Source organism: Pteropus vampyrus, unplaced genomic scaffold (assembly GCF_000151845.1).
Source record: "Pteropus vampyrus isolate Shadow unplaced genomic scaffold, Pvam_2.0 Scaffold570, whole genome shotgun sequence".
Taxonomy (NCBI): Eukaryota; Metazoa; Chordata; class Mammalia; order Chiroptera; family Pteropodidae; genus Pteropus; species Pteropus vampyrus.
In genome coordinates this window covers 917,836-940,300 of record NW_011889351.1, presented here as the reverse complement: position 1 = coordinate 940,300, position 22,465 = coordinate 917,836, and the positions used below count along the sequence as shown (strand labels likewise).

General features: G+C 36.1%; 1 protein-coding gene and 1 pseudogene across 5 annotated transcripts in view; both read right to left on the bottom strand.

Moving 5' to 3' along the window:
• Positions 1 to 7,625: 7,625 nt before the first annotated feature.
• LOC105308380 (puromycin-sensitive aminopeptidase) overlaps positions 7,626 to 22,465 on the bottom strand; it is a 65,046-nt gene continuing 50,206 nt past the window's right edge. For 3 of the 5 annotated variants that reach the window (XM_011384333.2, XM_023525533.1, XM_023525534.1), the window contains exons 15-23: positions 21,917 to 22,056; positions 20,347 to 20,481; positions 18,859 to 19,078; positions 16,688 to 16,830; positions 16,189 to 16,245; positions 13,204 to 13,311; positions 12,533 to 12,688; positions 12,237 to 12,284; positions 9,713 to 10,019 (exon numbers count right to left, since the gene is read on the bottom strand). In XM_011384333.2, coding sequence (XP_011382635.1) covers positions 9,867 to 10,019; positions 12,237 to 12,284; positions 12,533 to 12,688; positions 13,204 to 13,311; positions 16,189 to 16,245; positions 16,688 to 16,830; positions 18,859 to 19,078; positions 20,347 to 20,481; positions 21,917 to 22,056 — 1,160 coding nt within the window. In that variant the 3' untranslated portion in view covers positions 9,713 to 9,866. Of the gene's footprint in view, positions 7,936 to 8,509; positions 10,020 to 12,236; positions 12,285 to 12,532; positions 12,689 to 13,203; positions 13,312 to 16,188; positions 16,246 to 16,687; positions 16,831 to 18,858; positions 19,079 to 20,346; positions 20,482 to 21,916; positions 22,057 to 22,465 lie in introns of those variants that run through there. The other 2 variants (XM_011384332.2, XM_011384331.2) reach the window with 2 other exon arrangements.
• LOC111733465 lies at positions 14,823 to 14,941 on the bottom strand (annotated as a pseudogene).

Genomic DNA, 22,465 nt, shown 5'->3' with positions numbered 1-22,465 from the left:
TAATTATACTAATTGTTGAATTAAAATATCAATAAAAATGGGTCTAAGCAAAAGGCTGTGGATGAACGTACACACATTTTTTTCTTTTTTGGACTAAACACCTGGAAAAGATTGTCTAAAGCTTTAAACTTGTGTTCTGCTAATTTGAGAACTTTGATTTACCCAATCAAATCATAATTTTTACCCAACCTTCATCTCATAGAGAAGTTAAGTTGTGAATCCAGCATAAGTTAGACTGACTCTTAATGCATTACATTATTTTTTTTTTCTAGTTCTGTTATTATATTTTCCATTAGGTTGTGAGCAATTTGAGGGCAGGCTCTTGTTCTTTTCTCTGTAAGATTCTGGCACCTGACATAGACCTTGGCTTTTTTTTTTTTTTTTTTTTAATTTAAAACTTACTGAGTCACTACAGAAACCACAGTTTGAGAGGATGACCACATCTAATATTTGCGGAATATTCAGTTACTCACCCAGCGCTATCATATCCATCTGCCCCGCACTGAGGTTGGTGTTTTTATTATCATCTCTTCTACCCTCCCATTTTTCAGAAAAGGATCTGAGTTCATAAGCGTGCTTTCCCCAAGGTCACACAAGTCAGTGTTGGAACCTCTAGCAGGACCCAGGTTTTCTGACACCCAGTAATGCAGTTTTATATTTTGAAGTTTAAAAAATTACCATTTTAACCATTTTAAGTATACTGACATTATTGCACAACAGAGCTCCAGAACTGTATCTTGCAAAACTGAGAACTATTAAACAATTCCCCATTTCCCCTCACTCTAGCTTTTGGAAACCACCATTCTACTTTTTGTCTCTATGAATTTGATTACTCTAGGTACGTTATGTAAATGGAATCACATAGTATATGACTTTTTGTGATTGACTTATTTCACTTAGTATAATATGCTCAGGGTTCATCCATGTTGTAGCATGTGTCAGAACTGCTTTACTTTTTAAGGATGAAAAATAATGTAATGCATTAAGAGTCAGTCTAACTTATGCTGGATTCACAACTTTTCTATGAGATGAAGGTTGGGTATAAATTATGATTTGATTGGGTAAATCAAAGTTCTCAAATTAGCAGAATACAAGTTTAAAGCTTTAGACAATCTTTCCATGTATGTATGTACCACTTTTTATTTATCCAGTCATCTGTCAGTGGACACTTGTGTTACTTCTACCTCTTGGCTATTGTGACTAATGCTACTATGAACATGGGTGTACAAATATCTCTTCAAAATCCTGCTTTCAAACAAATGAACAGGACAAACAAACAGAGACTCATGGACATGGAAAATGGACTAGTGGTTACCAGGGGGAAGGGGGAAAGGGGAGGGAAAAAATGTAAAGAAATAAAATGTTAAAAAGAAAAAGAAAAAAAGGGAAAAAAAAAATCCTGCTTTCACATCGATGTTCATAGAAGCATTATTCACAGTAGCCAGGACATGGAAGCAACCAAAATGTCCTACAATAGATGATTGGAAAAAGATGTGGTAAATATATACAATGGAATATTACTCAGCTGTAAGAAGGGATGAAATACTGCCATTTGCAACAACATAGATGGATCTTGAGATAATCATGCTAAGCGAAATAAGCCAGACAGAAAAAGTTGAAAACCACATGATATGACTTATATGTGAGATATAAATCTCAAAGCATCAAACAAACATGACAGAGACTCATGGACATGGACAGTAGAGTAGAGGTTATCATAGGGTAGGAGAGAGGTAAATGGGGTAAAAGGAGTCAAGTATGTGGCGACAGAAAGTAATCTAACTGGGAGGGAAACACAATGCAATATATATATGACTTACTATTGAATTATAAAAACAAAAAACAACTGCCTTATTAAAATATGGAATTCTTATTAAAAAAAAAAAAAAGATCCTGCTTTCAATTCTTTTGGGCATATTCCCAGAAGTGGGATTTAAATTCTCTAATTCCAGAAATGATTTAAGGCCACTGTCTCAGTACTTTCATAAGTATTAAAAAATGTTCTGAATCTGGAACGAATGAATGAATTAATGAATGAATGAGCAAAGGGGCCAGAATGAACACAGAAGACAATAGAAAGGAGTGACCTAACAGAAGTCTTTGATGGAATAAAACTTTTCACCTGTACCCTTGGGAAGTAGCTCCAGTCCAGAGATGGACTGGAATGGCCAACCCTTATTTTCTCATCTACACAAAGGTCTCCAAAACATTCTCAAAGTTACATTCAAGCAGTGTAATACCTATACATATGAAGGAGTCACAAAAGAGGGATACAGCAATCATAAGATTTGGTTTATATGGGTGCAGGGGTACAAATTCATATATTCTGGGCCTGTCCTGGGACCTTCATAAAGGATCTAAGCCAAGTGGGAACTGTGATATAATATGCTGGTCATAAGCCAATACTCACCTCCAGACATTTGTACAGATCCGATTTTCTAAGAAAAGTTGGAAATCTGGATTTTTGTGTGCAGTATCTTGGTTTTTAAAAGCTAGCATTTAAATTTTCAAAAAAAAATTAAAAAGCGCTGTGTAGGTCAAAGAGAAAATGCCAAGTTTGAAACCTCTGGTGTATGGCACTGTGGAGCATTTATGGTAGTCAGTGACCTCTGGGGAAGAATTGTGTCTAGTTTGTTCCACTGGGAAGATGGCTGTGGTGATGGGGCTGCAATCAAATGCCTTCACCTGCCAGAGCTCTGCCCTTCTGTACTTAGGTAATGAATGTTTAATGTGTTGCAGGAAGAGAGGAAATGGCCCAAACTGAACAATTAAGTTCTCCGTGGTAGTATTACCAGTGCTGGACAGATTGGAGAGGTAAACCCCAGGTTTCTCATCCAGTCTGTGTGATTTGGTTGTGTCTACTTCACTGAATCATTGTAAGATGAAAACGTCACAGATTTGGAAAACTGTTGAATTTTTCCTAAAATGTAATTCAGGTGCTAACTGGGTAATTATTTTGTCATGAACACTTCAGAGTGTAATGTTTTTGGAATGATGGCAGCTTCTACAAAAGCTGGTGTTCGAGAGATGCTGGGCCCAAGAGATGCTCTGGCTGGAAGAAATCAAGAGGAAAGACTGTCTTAGCAGTTCTGCTCTGGTAGGTTTGAGGAAGAAGACGACTGATTAATCTTCTCTGGAAATGGTGTTGGGAGTCAGTGCGGAGTTGAGAAATATGACTGCAAGTGGTGTGATGCTGCTCCAAACCGCTGAGCTCACCCCCATCGGCTTCATGAACCTGACACTGGAAATTTCTGCTAAAATAAACTTCTGACCTGTCAGCTCCCTTGAGTAAGTTTATAGACTATTTCATATTTCCACTTAGAAGATTTGAACTGTTCTATTACTTTAAAAGGCAACACAAGCTTATTACTGATAATGTAATAGTAGTAGCATTCCTATAATGTTTGATAACTTGTAAGGAACTTTCTCTCGTATTCTCATTTTGCTTCCTGGTAACTATGAGAGAACTGTTACTATTCTCGCTTTCCAGATGAGGAAACTGATGGTTTCCCATTGTCCTTTAGCTAAAGTTTAGACTCTAACTTGGCCTCTTCTGATCCTTCTCACCACTTTCCCAACCCCTGCATTCCAGCTCTTCTGGATTTCTTTTGGTTCTTTAAGTAGGTCAAGTTCTTTCCAGCCACAGGCCCATTGCACATGCTATTTCTTCTGCCTAGACCACGTTTCCATCTCTTTGGCTAGCAACTACTCATGTTTTAGGTCTCAGTTTAACATCATTTTTCATGGGGGCCTTTCCTGCACATTCAGGCTACCTTGGACTCAATAGTAATATCCTTATACCATCCCACACTTCGCATTCCAGTCATCACACTGAAAATTCCTCATTTAATATTTGTTGTTCCTGCTAGATTGTAAGCTTCATGAGGCAGAAACCAAATCTGCCTTATTTGATACTGTACCCTCAATGCCTAGTTCAATATCCTTTTGCCCTGAAATCTTTTATAACCACTGTTTGCTGTCTGAACTCCATAGCCATGGAACTGATGTGTCAGAACCTTGCCCTCAAGTCCAGTGCTGAGAGGCTTTTCTGACAAGCTTCTTCCAATAAATCAATAACCAAGTCCTTTGGTGACAAAAATGTGTGCCCCACACATAAAGTAGCAGGTTGTGAGGTGAGAGCACAGCACCACTGTATTATTTGACTAGAAAAGGCTGGTATTCTCACTTCTGTTTTCATTGCAAGGCTCATGTACCAATGAGAACCTTTGCTCAGCATCCTATTTGGGGTGGTCAAATGTGGATCACAGATAGTGGACATTTAAAGCTATCCCGACTATTCCTATCTCAGGTCCTTCTTTGGTTTGGTGCACACTTGGGTCATTTACAGATGGATGGCACATTGATTTATTGGAAGCAGTGAGTTCTAGTCACCAAATTAATGGTGCAAGTATAGGAATGGAAGTAACACAGTTGCTCAGGCTCATGTGGCAGGCGTTCAGCAGGTAAACAGGGCCCAGGGGGAGAAACTCATGGCCTCAATTTCAACGATTGCAGCAAGCAAGAAGTCCCTGTAGGTTGCAATCTGTGAAAAGAGCACTTTTTTTTTTCAAGCCAGATACATCTCTCTTCAGTAGTCTTTGTCAAATTCATCACCATATAACTTCCAGTTAATGGTGATAATAACCAAAATTTGTAGCTAAACACCCAGGCAGCACTGTATCGGGTTGCAAATGTTCCAAATATACTATAGTTCACATCTCCAGTGAGGAAAGAACACTGAGTGAATTCATTACACGAACCACTTCAACTGAGCCAGGAGCTTAAATCCACATTCCTCAAATGTGCGCACCCCACGAAATGGGCATTTAACATCAGGCAGTCGGGCCGGAAAACATTCACGAACCAATGAATCTAAACAAGAAAGAAATGCTTCTCAACGTATGGATTGTTCTCCAGTCATCTCTGGTGATTTAGTTTTGTGACGGAGCATGACATCGGGGTTGCAGGTCTGATCCTGGCACACCTAACTTCATAAGGCAAAGACTGAAAATGAGTGGTGCTGGTTACAGGGGGAAAAAGCAAAGAGGGCACAACCTGTCATCATTATTAGATATAACTGAATGCATAAACAAGTATAAAAACACAAATGGAAGAATATGCCCAAACTTGTATTAATTATGATTGTCTTTGGGAGGTGGGTTTGTAAGAAAGGATAGTCACTTTCTACATTTTTTTCCCTTTAAAATTTGGAAAATGTGTATTACATTTATGAACAAATAAGATTCAAAGTGGATTGGGGTTAGTGATACAATGTTCTTAAATGAATAGCAAAGTGCTACAATGAGGTTGGTAAAGAACATTATGTAACAATTTTCTAATACACAAAAAATACACTTGCAGGTACTAGATGTAGAACAGAATGGTCCAATAGAACTTTCTTCAGTGATGGATATAATCTATATCTGTGTTGCCCAATACAGTAGCCACTAGTCATATATGGCTACTGAGCACTTTAAATGTGGCTAGTGAACTGAGAAACTTAATTTGAAATCTTATTTAAACTTAAATAGCTGCACATGGCTATATATATATATATATATATATATATATATATATATATGCGCTGTATTTGGACACACAGGTCTAAAACCTTACATTTGCTAGAGATAAGAAATAAGAGTAACCACAGGATGAGGACAGAAGACCAGATTTGGAAGCCAAGAGATTTACCTAAGTCATGTAACTTTTGTTGTCCTTCCAGTAGTCTATGTACTCTATTTTAAGAATGAAGTGAGAGACACTCCTTTACACTTACAAGGTGACATTATCTTCATCTTACAACACCCCTTTACATTCTTCTGACTCAAGCACTCCATTGATAGAAGAGGGAACTGACCTATTAGAAAAGCAACAATCTCATCCTTCCTCATTCATCTAAAATACTTTTGTTTTGTACTTAACTCTTTCTCTCCATCTTCCCTCCATCATCTTCTATTGTTGCCTTGAGACTTCTCCCGTTAAACTATTAGCCATTCACTATACTATTTTCTTCTGCTCCTTAACTTTTTTAGAAGTCTAACAAGCATTAAGAGACTATCCAAAAGATTAGAGAATATCCATGATACCAGGTAGTCAGTCCCCTAATAGTGTTGATTGAAATTGCAGTGTAATTTGCCTACACAATTTGTCAAATTGATGATAAAGGTTAAGCGGGGTTAGGGGGATTGGGAGGAAGGTGGATGTCTCAAGAGGACCATACTGATATGGGCAGCTAAACCACAGCAAGATTTAATTATTTTTTCCTTCCCAGTTGTCATCTTAATTAGTGTATGGCATGTCTGCTGCCAGTTGCCGGCAACTGAGAAAGCACAGGTTATAGTAGGCTATTCCTTCTCTATTGCTAATTCCACCCCAATGTTGAAACCACAAGTTCAATAGTGAAAGCTACAGCTGCCAGATACCAGCAATAGAATCACAGTTGTAAGCATAGTTCTTTACAAATGGCAGTAATAACCCAATCGACTTTCCTTCTTCTGACACTGCTATCATGTTTGCCATCAAACATACTGGTAGAACAATCAATGCTCTGATTCGGTTTCCCAGGGAAAGCAGTTGTTTGACTCAGTGCTTTATTAACATCAGATTCTCCTGTCTCTTACTTACTCTTGCATTTGAAACCAAATACCTTGACCACTTTGCATGCACCAGGGTTGGTGCAAGGTGTGGTCCATCCTGAGTGGGTATTTTGCATTTTTACAAAAGACAGTCTTATATAAAACCCAACTCTGAGATCCTGAAACTAGTACCAAAGTAGGAGATTCAATTCTCATCAGGTTAAGTTATTATTCAGTAAAAATGAGGCTGAAGTACAGATTCAGCATTGTATTACCAAAAGCTCTGTTTACTGACTTGCTGAGAAAAAAAAATCACTAACCCTACAAATGTGGCTCCAAGTCTTTCTGATAACATTCTAGGACCTATTTGGGTAACAGAATAGAAAGGATCTATTTAAAGCTATAGAATTCCTCATACCTCCAAATTGCACACTACAGAGATACATTCTTTACAAATCTCAGGGGGTTCCTTGCTTCCTGAAACCCATCCTTAGAAACTGCAAGTTAAGAATTCACCCACGACTACCATTCCCAAGTCTCTACTGCTTCACATTCATAAAAAAAATAATGTAAAATTATCAACACATTCATCTTTCTTTCCAGCCTTCTGATTTCCACTAAAAATTTAAACCAAGAAATATTAGAGAAAAGCAAAGTCATTAGTTTTAAAGGTATTGCCTGGGTCCAGTCTGACTGTACCAACTAATTGCAGAGACATGACAATTACCTGGAAGAAAACAGGTTTTGGAGACTGTCGAGCTGGGTTAACCACTGATTCTGAATGTCATTTGTAGTATAACTACCTAATTTTTCTGAGCCTGCTTCCTCATCTGTAAAATGAGTATATTATTTGTATACACCTAATTTTTCTGAGCCTGCTTCCTCATTTGTAAAATGAGTATATTATAAAATGAGGGAGATATTCGGAAGAAAAACAATAAATTAAAACATCTGACACAAAAAAAGCCTGGAGGCTGGATTAAGATCTTTAAAGATCTGGACTGTGGTGCCCAAATCAGTGTTAGTAGGAAACAGAGAACACACTCAAACTGGGTAACTTGATGAAGGTTTAATAAAGGGACTATTTACAAGGACAGGGGCAGAGTTCAGAAAACCCATAAGGAATGAAGGAGTAATCCAGAGCTAGTAAAGGAGTCATCCTTTCTATCCCCAGATTTGAAGGGAAAAAGGAAGAGCTCGAAGCCAGAGGGCTGCTTAATAGGAGTCATGGTCTTTGGTAGAAGGACACAGACAACTCAGGTGACCTGGCAATGAAGAAGCCAGAAGAATAAATTCCCCAACCATCCTTTTCTCATGCCTTTTGATCTTCTGAGGGTGTTACTAACTGGATCAACACAACCTGAAAAGAGAGGGCAAAGGAGCTTTTTAATGCCATCCATGTGGATCAATACCTCCTGGGGCACAGAACAGGATGTAGCAGTCCTGAAGGGAAACGGAAGATATTCAGCACAACCTCTCCCGCAACATAATTCCAACTACTAAACTGTTATACACAAAACTTGCATATATATTGAAACTAAGATAATTTCAGAGTTTCTGATTGTGAAATTCTGAGTTCTTTGATTAAAGCAGAATTCTGCTCAGTCTTTGTGGCCCTGCTTCGCTAGTGTCTTCAGCACATTCCTAGACAGCCTACAGGACAGCCCTGAGCACAGCACTGTACAACAATGAAGCCTCAATAAATGGGAATAGGTCTCAACTCCTGAATGCCGACTCTAAGAAGCTCTAAGAGATTTTTGAGAATCCAGACTAATTTAGAAGGAATCTTAGGACTTTTTAGGTACTATTCATTAGAAATTCAGGAACTGGATTTTTTTGACTCAAAAAATCCTATGGTAGTAAAACTTACAATACTACTGAATGACATAAAAGTTTTTACTTTCTTATCAAAGAGATAAAAGAAATCAGGACAGTTTCACATTGACATTTTTATTAACGCCAACTGTTTTTTAATTATTATTTTTTAAAACAATAGCACAAAAATGTTTCAAGGAAGCAGTCTCACAATCTGATGACCTTCTGAAATACAATTAAGCCACACCAAATATGAATTCCTGTTAATGTAACACAAAAATATTTTTAAAAGAAAAATAAAAGGAAAAGGAAAAAGAAAGAAAAAAAACATAGGGACAGAGAAAGGAACGAGACTGAAAGTTAAAACTCACTGGATTAGATAGGTGAGGCTTGTTAGGATACACTGTTGAAGCAAAGAGTGGCACACCACAGGCTTATAGTCTTTGTTTTTTTAAACCAGTTACCACTAATATATACGCCCTGCAGCGGTTACCACTGACTTCTTACACGCCCAAAATGAACCAGGAGAAGCCAGTGTGGATACTGTCATAAGGAGGTTTGATAGTTGGCCTATCAGACAACTAAGACCATTTTCAGCAGAATAACACCTTTAGAAAGGCCTGGCTGAAAACCTTTTCCTTTCTATTGTCTCACCTATATGCATTTCAGGGTCCTTAAAAATCATCTTAAAAAAAGAAAGAAAAAAAATATCAGTTTCTCTTATTTAATGTGGCTACAAAAGATGTTTCCTTATTATTTCTTTATCTCTAAGAAGGACACCGGGGGTGGGTGCTGGGGGTGGAACTAAGGGGAGGAAAAAACCCATACCAGGATTTTTTTTTTAATTTTTTTTTCTTTCTTTTTTTCTTTTTTTTTTTTTTTTTTTTGGCCAAGGGGTCACACAGAAGGGAAGGCAAGGAGAAAACTACAATCCTAGGAAAATGTCTTCCTGATCAGTCCCCAAAAAAAGAAAAACCAACCCCACTTGGAATTATGCACAGACTCTATGTTATACCAGCTATCAGCCTTTCATGTTTAACCATTCCCAACAATGGGCACTATCCTTGGCTTATAGGCTGCTTGCAGAACCCACTTCACAAAAACGCTCTTCACCCAGAAGCCTCTGGTTTCCTTTCGGTAGGTTATAAAAATGGGACATTTGTCATTAACAGGAGAGTGTTAAATACTTTTAACCACTGACAAGGCTTCGGGAGTTTCACAGTTTCGTTATGCTCTATTTTATTAACTATCATATTTACATTTTTATTTTTTATTTTTTGCTGAATTGCTGATTTTCCTTTTTCAATAGAATTTAATTCTGGAGTGTGAACAGGAACCAGTTAACTACATTCATTGTCCAACCCCCACTGGTTTGAAAGAAGACTCCAAATTCTTGGCATGTGAATCAGCTGTTCGGTAGCTCCACCTCATCCCTGCAGCGAAGCAGCAGAACCGCAGTGGCGGCATGCTCGGGGTTCACGCGGTGGCTGGTAAGGCCTTCCGCTGAAGGAGGTACTGGTGGATGCTCTCAGCATCTCGCTTTAGCCAAGCAGCATTCAGCAGGATATTTTCACAACACTGCTGGATGGTACGCTCAGCTGACGGAGCTGGGTGACTCTCGAAGAAAGCCTGGTATAGAACAACCCAGATGTGGCATCATTACTAGCAATAGTAAGAAGTTAGTATCACAGGTCATGAAAAAACACCCACTGCTGTAAAGGATTCATAAGCTTCACCCATGAACATTTACCACTGCCACCTCCAGGCTAAAAGAAAACAAGCAGCTCCTTGGACCTGCCTTCAGGAATTCTCTCCTAAGTATTATATGCTTAAAACCTAATCAAAAGTTAATAGCAAAGAGACAGATTTTCTTTTAGGCTCATTGTACAGTGGTTAATCTAGGCTCAGTCATGTACTAGCCTGTGACTGAGTAAATTAACTGCTCTAAGTCTGTTTTCTTGTCTATGAGAAAACTATCTACTCCAGAAGATTAAAGAGACAACCCATATAAAACAGTCAGCATAACACTTAGCAGAGAGTACTTAAGTACTCAACACATTCTGGCTGCTTCAAATAAAGATTAATTTGTAAGGGATGATAAAACCAAGAAGCTTAAATTGCTGCTGTACCCTAATAATTTAATACTCCATTGACATGTTTTTCATGCAATAAACTGATCTGATTTTACTATAATTCATTACAATGCTTATTGATTCAAGATTGCATTCATTTTCTAATGTAGTATGCCTGGTTTCACAGAAAATAAAGCAACTCTTAAATACCAACCAGCAAAAGGATAGAGTCTTTCCTTTGAACTAGTAGTCAGAGGTGTAAAAGACAGAATGCATCAGACCTTTTAGAAATCAATAACCTTATTTACATAGATGACGATGGCTTCTGCTCCAAAGCTCCTTACCATGGTTGGATTCTTAGGGCATGAGTAAGGAATAAGACTTCTTGTTCCATCTCAACAAACAGTACCACCATTTACAGATGAGAAACTTGGAGATTATTCTTGACTCTTCCTTCTCCCCGCGCCCCCCCTCCTTATGTTCACAACACAGAGAAGCCACTCAGTAAATATTTGTTGAATTACAGATGAACAAAATCAGGACCCAGAATATCTTTTACTACTCCATCTCCTCCAAGCTACTATGTCATTCTTTTTTTTTTTTTTTAAGTTTATTGGGGTAACAATGGTTAATACAATTATATAATTTTTGGGTGTACATTATAATTTGACATCTATATATTCTATTGTGTGATTACCACCCAACTATATCATTCTTGCTTGGAGCGTTAGCTTCCCAACATCTTCTCTTCCCCATTTCAAACTAGTCTTCCATATAGAGCTGAAATTTTTATAATACAAATCAGATCAAGTCACTCCTTTATTTAGAAGCCATTCAAGGGCTTTCCATTCTTAGGAAAATTTTAATATGGCCTACAAGGCCCTGCACAGCCTGGCCTCTACCTAGCTTACCAGCCTTATTATAGCCCGGCCAAACTCATTATATGTATTTCTTCAGAGTACTTATTCCTTTTACAATAAATTGTTTATACAATACACAATGTAAACTAAATGAAGGCAGAGACCAAGTCTTTCATTGTTTTCTCAAGATCTGAAATCTTAAAATCTTATTCCGAACAACGGCTCATAGCGTGAATCAAACAAACATTATAGCTCTCAGAACTAACAAATTTACAGCTGATAACCCACTGCCTTCAAGAAGATGAAAGTGAAAGTGACACTTTAAAAATACTTTGCAATTAAACGCAATGGAAGGCTTAAAGTTAAGATTTTCATAATCAGTATAGATTTGTCCCTGAATGCTGAACTTTACCACTAAACTGATTATTAACCTTTTAAGGGCTAAGAGGAGAGTTCCTACACAGTCATTTGTTTCACTGTGCATATAACAGACCTATGAAGGTTATTAGAAAGGGAAAAAAAACTAACATTAAGGGTCTACTCTGTTCCAGTCCCACTATGTTGCTTAATCTAAATAACAATCTTATTATCACCCCATTTTTTGGATGAGGAGAAAGGCACATAGGAGTTAAAAAAAACTTGCTTGATGTCTAACAGCTAACACGGGGTGGAGCATAGCTTTACACACAAGTCAACTGACTCCAAGTTCCACATTCTTTCAATCATATTTCAACATTCTCAAAGATGATTCCAACTCTAAATTCTTCAGGCATTAAAGATACAACCTAAGCTGTCTTTCTCCAAGCGAAAACAAGGAGACACTAAAATACATGACCCCAATACTCTGATTATAGTTTGGTTAGTGTTTTTACTTACTAGATTGAAAAATGAAAAGTTAACAGTACTTTTCTTACCTTAACCTCTCCAGCCATTTTATCAACTGCAAATCCCTCAACTGATAACTGAAAAAAACAACAGTTTAAATAGTAAGTGCAACTAAAAGAGACTAGGAACAAATTTCATTCACCCTAAAAACCAATCATTCTATTTGCTCCCAACTTCAGTTTATTCTAGGGGGTGCAGGATGGGTGGCAAAGATGACCTTTAATAAAGCTAGTAAATATTGAAGGGAACTCTTCAAGAACAAAGATCATAATCTACGGGTCTAGTAAATCCCTGATAAGTACTCAAAATAAAAATCTTCACATACCTTTATTAGTCTGGATATTAGGAATCCTCCCTGGTATCGATTATAAAGTTCTTCCCAGTTGTCCTTTATAAATTTCCAAGCAGCCTTCCTTCCATGCTTGCTGCCTCCAGCCACTCCACCAATTACTGATACAGTGTCCTGTGGACGTACCTCTTCCTAAAGATAGAAAGGGAACTAAAAGTCTACTGTAGTCAAAACATCTTCTGGTGCCAGAAAGGGCAAATGTTGTTGAGGTAACCAAGTAATCACATTGAAGATGCTCATTCTTTGTTTTAAGAATGACCAGCACCAGAAACTTTCAGCAAAGATGTTTAACTGAAAGGTCAGCCAAATTGAGAATGAGGCACAAACAGGCTGCTCAACAAATACTTGCTTGGGCTCTTATATGATTAAGAAAGGAAGAGACAGAAAGTAGGCAAAGGGAAGTCAACTTCCCAATTTATTTTCTCTCCTGACTATTTTGATTCTCACCACAAGAGGCAGATATATAGGTCAGTAACAAGCTCATTCCAGTTTTCCTAACTAAGAGAAAGCTTACTCTAGGGTTAAAACAGACTAAGAGGAAGCTTACTCTAGGGTTAAAACAGATCAAGAAGATACCGAATCAAAGATACTTGCCACAGATCAATATGCAACAATTCCCTCTAAAAAAAGTTTTCACTGAAACTTACTGAAAGTGCAAACGTGAGGACTTTCTGAATCAATTCAGGTGAAAGAGTAGCCCCAAGGACTCTTTCAATTCGGTTTTTCTCTTCTTGCATATCCGCTTGTTTGTGAAGCTATAGTGAAAAAATAAAGATATAGTTAAGTCTCCCCTGCAAGTTATGTATATGCTTATATGAGCTTCTCCCCAATAAAGTGAAACTTTTGCTCTATATTCTCATAGGCTAAGATCGTATGGTATGAAATTAACAAAATGAATACTTTTCAAGATGTTTGGGTACTAAATTTTATATATGCCATTTTAGCAAGTTACTAGATATTAAGTACTCACTATATGAATGGCTTCTCATCAATACTGAACAGTTTAACATTGAGATCTAAGGGGTAATCTGTAATGGCCAAATTCTTTACATTACTGATGTATGACTAATGTTCCATGTTAAATGACCAAACTAATCATTGCTAACACCACTGAAGACCATCAATTTAATCTGTAATAGCGAAAAACATAAGATGATGCATTATTGAAAGTAACATTTTAAGAATGATGACATAAACATGGCCTTGATATAGTAAGTGAAAAAAAGTAGAGACAAAGCAGTATTATTATAAATTTTTAGAAATTTAATATGAAGGGGGAAAAAACCTGAAAATACATGAAAATGTTAATATTAATAATGGTCTCTGATCAGTGAGATTATGCATTATTACATTTTTAAACTGCAAAAAGCAGCACGTGCTGAATGCAGAATATTAGGAAAACAGAGAAGCATAAAGAAAAACTTATTACTATATGTACATTACCAAATCAGGAATAATATTACATGTGCTATTTTTGTGACCTGCTTTTTTTTTTATTACAGGTAAGTTTTATTTTCTTCTTTATATTCTTCTAGTCACTAAATCTTCCATAGTAAATGTAAGTTTTTTCATAAGCAGAAATAAATTATTAATATAGTTTTAAAAATCAGAACTACAAATGTATATACAATACCTCTCCAAGACAATTTATAGGCTCTCTTGACCTTTATCCCCCCTGATGATTTAACATTGACCAGTGTTTGGAGACTCCATCATAGCTCTTAGTTTCCTCTTCCTTTCCTTTGGACTCTTTTGAGCAGCAGTGTGGTAAAATACACAGGAAGTCAGGAAATCTGGGTTCTAGTCCCAGTTTTGCCTCTAACTAGCTGTGTGTTCTTAACTAAGTCCTTAACCTCTCCGGGTCTCAGTTTCCCCATCTGTAGAATGAGCGGGGTGGACAGAACATGTCTAAGGTCCTTTTTAGCTCCAATACTCAAGGTGTGAACTCTGGTTTTCAGGAAGCATTTTTCTCCTAAGGAGAACCTGTTATACTAGGCCACTAGGTGGCACCATAACACCCTATTTCAAATATACTTTGAATTAAAGTTATTTTTTATCCTGCCTCATTATTCTTAAATTACCAACAGAAAACAATCCTCCTTATCTCTCACCAACTGGTTTTTTGAAGAACTCTGAGTCTGCCTTTATGAGCGCTCTTTCCATAGTACAGCTGAATTATGGTGAGCTCCCTTGTGTTAAATAAATGCAAATTTTTATTAAATATACACACTAGTATAAATTTTTTTTTCTTTTTTTTTTTTTTTAATGCCTACAGCACCCTGTATTCCTAGGTGGTCTCCCATCCAAGTACTAACCAGGGCCGATCCTGCTTAGCTTCCAAGATCAGATGAGATCGGGCACATTCAGGGTGGCATGGCCGTAGCTACTATAAATTCTTAAAAGTATGCCATGACATGAAAATGTCAAAGTATCTGTCATGAGATTTTCAGAACCCCTATATTGTCCCACACCTTTTATGGAATAGACAAAAACCACAAAATATTTCATTTCATATGCAAAGAGATACATGATGTATAGTGCACAGTTCACAGAATATTAAGAATGAGAAGGAACCTATGTCATTTAGTTGAAAGGTAAATCCAAAGTATAATTTTGTATTATTAGAAAGTAAATACCTTAACTACCATTGTACAAGATGGGTAGCTAAAAGAGTACATTCTGAGATGTAGTTTCTTAAACAAATCAAGTTTATATTTTTCAGAACATTCTAACCATTTAAATATGATTTGTTTAAAACTAAAATACTAGAAATCAGATTTGCAATTCTGATACACTTTGGATCAGAAAATGTTCTTAATCCACTACAGGTGGAAGTAATTAATACCTCATTAATTACTTTCTATCCTATCCTGTTCATCCCTCTAAGTGTGGATCTTTCAATGAACGGGCTTTATAGGTCTAAGAGATGATTTGATTATTTAGGCACATTTTGCACATTTTATTTGATGGTAATAAGTAGACTCATCTCACTCCACCTCTAATGCAACCGATATAGTCAAGTTATCCCTTATACTGATAACTGCATGGATGGGACTGGAGACAGTACTTGTTCCATAACAACAGGACTTTCAAACAGATCACTGCCATTATAAGGACATGGAAAGTTTTGCCTATATTTTTTCTAAGCCAGAGCTTAATTATATGCTAACTATCCCGGGAAAACTACAGAGATTATGCAGGCGGGTGAATTAATTTCCTGTTCATTCATAAGAGGCACTGGCATAGCTCAAACCCTTCAGATCTAATCATCTACCCCTTTTCTAAGTACAGAAACAAACCTTTTGTTTAAAATGGGCACAACACCAGTAAGTTTACATTGAAGGGAAAAATTTTAAGAACCTGACTTGTTAATCAAAATGAACATTTCAGTGTTAAGATTTAAAATGCATAAAACTTGAGTAAAAAAAAGTGAAAAAATTAGATGACTTTTACATCGTATTGGTAGTACAGACATATATTTCTCCTATAATTTCTTAATATTTAATGTATGCGATATGCATATCTACATGTATTTCTTTTCCCACAACTTTTATTAACCACTTAAAGCTCATATTACCTGTGTCAACACAACTGCAAAAGCAGAAAATGAAGCCCTTTCCAAATTTACTTACCTTTAGCATAACGTCTAAGGTAGTGCCATCGCCATGCTTCAAAACAGTCAGATAGACCTATGAGAGAATACAGGAACAAAAAAGAAGGCATCTGATTAAATCTATCTTGTTCCAAATATCCTAATGAAAGAAAAAACAGAAAGCAAATCAAAAAAATTGTAAATAGCCACATGTGGATGTTACATACAAATTGTGGCAAGGAGCTAAGAGCCCACATGGACAACTAGAAAGGTAGATGGCATACAGTACGTAACAGCAGAGCACACCAGCTTTCTCAGGGGAATGTGCGCTGATAATCACCTTTCAGCACCATAATGTGGACTGAGAAACTTTAAACAAATGAGAAGCTGGCTACAAACCACCTAACTGGCATATATTAAGGTCAGACATGATTCATGGTGAGTATTCAGGTCATTTTTGGTTACTGTTAAATACATTCCACGCTACACAGAATGATGCAGTCACCTAGAAATCAAGGTTATTTATTATGAAAACCTACAGGACTCCTCAGATCGGCAGAGAGAACCTGTTTCCCTTCCACGTGGTCCTTAAACCGACGACGGGCTTCTTCTAATGTTGTCTTATGTCCTGCTTTTCCTAGTTTGCCCAGGACCAAGCCCCTCAGGAGTGCATCTAGATGACCTGATTGAGAAGTAAAAGAGACACAGAACTACTTACAAAGCCTGTTTTTACAAATATGCCACTTCAATATCTTATAATTGTGTTATACCATGTCTACAATCGTGAACAAACAGAATCAACTACCTTAGTACTTAAGAGAACACTTGGTTTAAATTTATCAAAGTGTAAGAGTGATATGAAGTTCTAAATAGACTAGACAAGCAAATAAATTTGCTGACTTTGTACTCACAAATGCCAACTATCTGAATTTACCTAAATGTTCATTCCATCTGAGTTATCACACAGCTAAGGATTGTGACAGAAACAGACTTAGATCATGCAATTGTAATCTACAATCCAGAGAAAGGCTACATACAGAACTAGTATGCTATGTATAAGAAATTAAAGTCTTAGATTTTTAAAATCAAAATCTTATGGATCTATTACTCCAAAGATATGCAAATGGTCAATAAGTGCATAAAAAGATGTTCAACATCGTTGGTCATTAGGGAAATGCAAATCAAAACCACAATGAGGTACCACTTCACACTCACTAGGAAGGCTAGAAAAAAAAGACATAATAACAAGTGCTGACAAGGACATGAAGAAATTAGAACTCTCATACATTGCTGGTGGGGATGTAAAATGGTGCAGCCACTTTGAAAAAAAAGTCTGGCAACTCCTCAACAAGTTAAACATATGACCCTGCAATTCCCCTCTTAGGTATATACCCAAGAGAAATGAAAGCATATGTTCACACAAAAACTTCCATACAAAAGTTCACAGAAGCATTGATAATAGTCAAAAAATAGAAATAATCCAAATATCTATCAACTTATGAATAAAAAAAAAGAATAGTCATACAATGGACTATTATTCAGCTATAAGAAGGAATGAAGTACTGATACATGCTGAAGCATGGATGAACCTTGAAAACTTGCTAAGTGAAAGAACCTCTACAGTGCTAATAGTAAGCCAGACACAAAAGGGCATTATTCGATTTATATGAAATGTTCAGAATAGGCAAATTCCATTAGACAGAAAGCAAATTAGTGGTTGCCCAGGACTGGGGTTGCAAATTAGGGGTTGCCAGGGAATGGGGAGTGACTGCCAATGGATATAGACTTTCTTTTGAGGGTAAAGAAATTGTTCTGGAATTAGATGGTGGTGACGGTTGTGTAACCTTGTGAACCCGAACTGTATACTTTAAAGGGTACATTTTATGGCTTATTGATTATATCTCCAAAAAAAAAATTAACACTAACACACAAATATGATAGACTGTAACAACACAGCCAAATAAGTTATAGTATATTCATACAACAAAATACTACTCAGCAATAAAAAAGGAACAAACAACCTGGATGTATCTAAAGAACATCATACTGAGTGACATAAGCCAAATATAAGAACAGAATAAACACACATATACACACAATGATTCCATTTTATAAAATTCTAGAAGAGACCATATTAATCTAGGGTAAAAGAAGTCCAAATAGTGTTTGCATCCCAGAATAAGACTGGTCAGGGGGGAATAACACCTTTGGTTATTAGCAAATGGTAGAAAATAATTATATTTAAAGCTCTAAAATCACCATTCCCAACATTTTCTCACAGAGAACACATGTAGAAGGCCAAATAACTTCCTTAATTCAGAAAACTGGCCCCTGTGTCTCTCAGCATCTTTACAAGTTGTACATAAGGTACTTGATACTTATGGTAATAATAAAGTAATCTAAAATTCTCTGTAGCTTTGCTTGACTATAAATGAGACTTTAGAATTCGTAAAAGACTTTTATTTCCACCATTTGCTTTGTGCACAAAGCACATTTAGAACAAATACATATAACCATCACTGTTTTAATACTGGTGACCCATGTAACTTCACCAGTAGGCTTAAAAGACCTAAGTCTTAATTTCTGGCTGGCTGAACACACAGTAACATCTAGCAGACACAAAGATGATGTTACTGACACTGTTAACCACAGATGAACAAAAAAAGGACCGATTTCTGATCAATTCTTTCCCATTCAGTACATCCATTACCTTCTCCAGGTTTGGGGTCCCAGCCCAGTCTCTCCCCTATAGGTGAAAAGACATCTTTCACAAACTCCTGGATTTCCTCATAGAAGTCTGTGTGGGACAAGAGAGTTGAGAGAATCCCCAGGTTACAGCTCAGGTCGCTCCATACAGTATAATTGGGCTCATTCACAAAAGCCTCCATGACTTTTAGAACCTCTACAGTGCTAATGATTCCAGCTCGAGCCTGGGATAGGAAAAAACATAAATTAGCCTACTCTTCAAATAAAAACAAAGCAAAAAAACACAAGCATGCATTTTTGGCATTATCTACTACTGGTTAGTCATCTCTTCGGTTTAAATAAAATCAGACTACATAAACTTAGAATACTATAGACTTTTATAGAATAAAAATCCTAGCATGACAATATCTTATTTACTTTTTTGATGTTTATTAAAGAGCCACTTAAAAAATATGCTAAAATTCCACCAATTTGGAAAAAAAATAAAAATAAACAAAGAAAACAGTTAACTTCCTATTTCGGGGGCCTTGGCTTTGTTTTTCTTTTGAAAATTTTCATTTTCAGAAAAGCTGCAAAAATAGTTAGGGCTTTGGTTTTTGACAGAGGCTCTTTCAAAACTAGACCTGTAAACTGTGTCAACTTTAGCTTGTCCTTTACTCATTTCTAAAAGAATGCATACTGGAAGGCACTACAAACTCAGAGTCCTTTCACAATCATTTAAGACAGTTAGGAAAAAGAACTTCTGTTACAGCAGCCAACTGCACAAACACACCACTCTCCTGGGACAGGTCTCTCTCAGCAATGAGATCAGCAGATGTGAGGTTTTGTGCATCAATGCTAATCTGTGTTTATACAAAGGAGGAATCCAAAACCAGTTACTGCAGAGGGGAGGGAAAACTTCAAGTCCAATTTAAAGGAACACTAGGAGGAATCTGACAATTTTATCACAGTCAAGGATACTTAGAAATTATCTAACCTGTGTTAGAGTCATAAAGATAATACTACTAATTGCTGCTTTAAATCTTTTTTGGGACAAAGCCAAAAATAAATATAATTCTAAAGCTAATGGGCTATTATAATTGAGTAGTAATAGAATGTTAAAAAATTCTAGATTTTTCCAGCAAATTACAATCATTATTTTAGAAAAATATAAATCACTCTGAATCAATTAAGTATTAAAAAAAATCAGTAGGGAAATTTCTTCAAGGCTCCTATCTATTTCTATGGAAAAGAAACTTTGCCTTTAGAAGATAGTTTAAGTACAGTTGCAAAAAGCTGACTTAGGAGTAGTGAAATGGGATTTGTTTCTGGTAAATAATATAGGTTCAATCTTATTATGTAAATTAATAATTAGTCATTTGCCCTAATCCCAAAGGCATTCAACCTTCAGGAAGAACTATATTCTTCTAATTATGTTTCAGTTAGATACTCCAGGAAAAACAAAATCCTTTAATCAACAAAATGCATCATACTACTTGAGAGAGTGTCTCACCAAGGAGAAGAGGTCATTCTGTAATCCAAGTCGATCCACAGGGGGCAGAGAAAGGTCACGAATGCCTGGTAATAAACTTTCCAACATGGCTGCGCTGTACTGGGTCCGATAAAACCCAACTGTTCCCAGGTTTAACTGAAAAGATATCCAGTAGGTATTATGAAACAATTGCACTTATTTTTTAAGTCAGTCTTTTGTAGCTGTGCAAGGAGTTCTGGTTTCAGTATATTCGGATGAAAAACAACAAAGATCATATATACCAACAGACCGAGATTAAAATGAAACAACACATTAAGATAGAAATCAGTTATCAAAGATGAATACAGAAAAAGAAAACATAAACTTGACATGGTAGGGGCCAAAGTGAGACAGTAGAAAGAACATGGCAGGGAGGGAACAATGTGGATAAGTTTCTATTTCTAATCTCCGTGAACAGTTTTAAGTTTACAAAAGTATTTACTATGTATAAAAACACTTGGACAGTGGAATCTCTGAGGAAAACTATGCCTTTACAAATATTGATCTACTGAACCCAGAGCCTCAATGAAATAACAATTGTCAGGTCCTAGCCTTTAAAGACTTACATGGAATTAAAAAACAAGGTCATATAATTTTTGGAGGGAGGTAATCACTGACTGTCATTCTCTGTAGGCTATTTGCCAACAGTCAAAAATGTTTCTGATAATATTTACATACAAAATATTTTAGTGGTAAAATAATAGTATAAGATATAAATAAATAGTAAAAAAATCACTTCACAGTTCTAAAAAAACTATTATTTTATTGATTCCCTTTATCTTTTACTATAGGGATAACAACTTTATTTACCAAATTACAATCATAACTTTTTTCTTTTTTAAGAAAATGTTCATATTGTTATTTAATCTTCCAAATTATAATTTCAAACAGTGATATAGCATTCCACTGACTATATTTAAAAAACTAAAACAGAGGGAGAAATGGCTCTTTTCAGAAAGCATGGAAGTCCAGCCAATGTATAATTCCTATTAGGAACCTATAATTGGAAGAAAAGTTTGTAGTAGTAGATACTTTCATTATGAAAGGTACAGAGTACAGAATAATAAAAAAATGATATTTACCAACTATTATTTTTGTGAAATGGTTTTAAAACACCAGCTAAAGGAATTTCACATTTTGCTGACATGAACTGATTATTATATGTCTCATCTCACTTAATTATAGTTGTACACATACGATGACAACACATCATTGAAGTCAACATGTCATTACAATGACAGAACAGTTTGAAGTTGCAAGACTACAGATGTTTTGGTTAATGTGACTTTATACATAGTCAACTATTTTTTTCTCTTTAATTCTAGCCCTTAGTATGTGCTTATCTACCACTGTCTTACCTGACATAAGGACAACACTATTGGAAAACTGGCCCTAAATTTCACACAAGCAAGTTTAGAAATGTTTTTTTCCTTTGCAAATCCTAGTCTAAACTGAAGCAGAATTTAGAACCAGCCATAAAATGCATAAAGGAAGTTAGAAAAATAAATCAATTTAGATAAGATAAAAATGGCCATGTCATTTCCAGACTCACCTTTACCCATTGGTCTGGTTTGACATTTTTCAAAACCACATTCATCTCTGGCTTGTCCATTAGAATTTTCAGTTTGACATAGTTGGGATCTTCACTAGTAGAGACTGTGATAGGAACCATCCATTGGGGACAGTCTTCTCCTTGAGCAAGAGAGGAACAAATGGAAAACTTGAAAACATAATGTCTCATTGGAAAAAAATGGAAGGTAAGGCGGAGAGAGAAGACTAGTATCCTATGCATAGGCTTGATTCTCACTGTTAAACCAATAGCTCATTTTTATTTGTATATGAACTTTCTGGTAACCTAAATAATATTAATTCAAAAGAAAAGAGAATTTATTAACAAAATCACAATAGTCTAAAAAAAAACCAAGATTAATCACTTATAGAATCACAAATACAGTGATTTTAATTTAATTGTTGTTTTCCCTTTATAGAGCAAGAGAGACAGCAATGACTTTACTATTTTAAAAGAAATTTCAAAGCCCTCACATAGCATTTAAAAATAAATTCTAAGGTGCAGTCCTTAACAGGTATATATACACTGCTG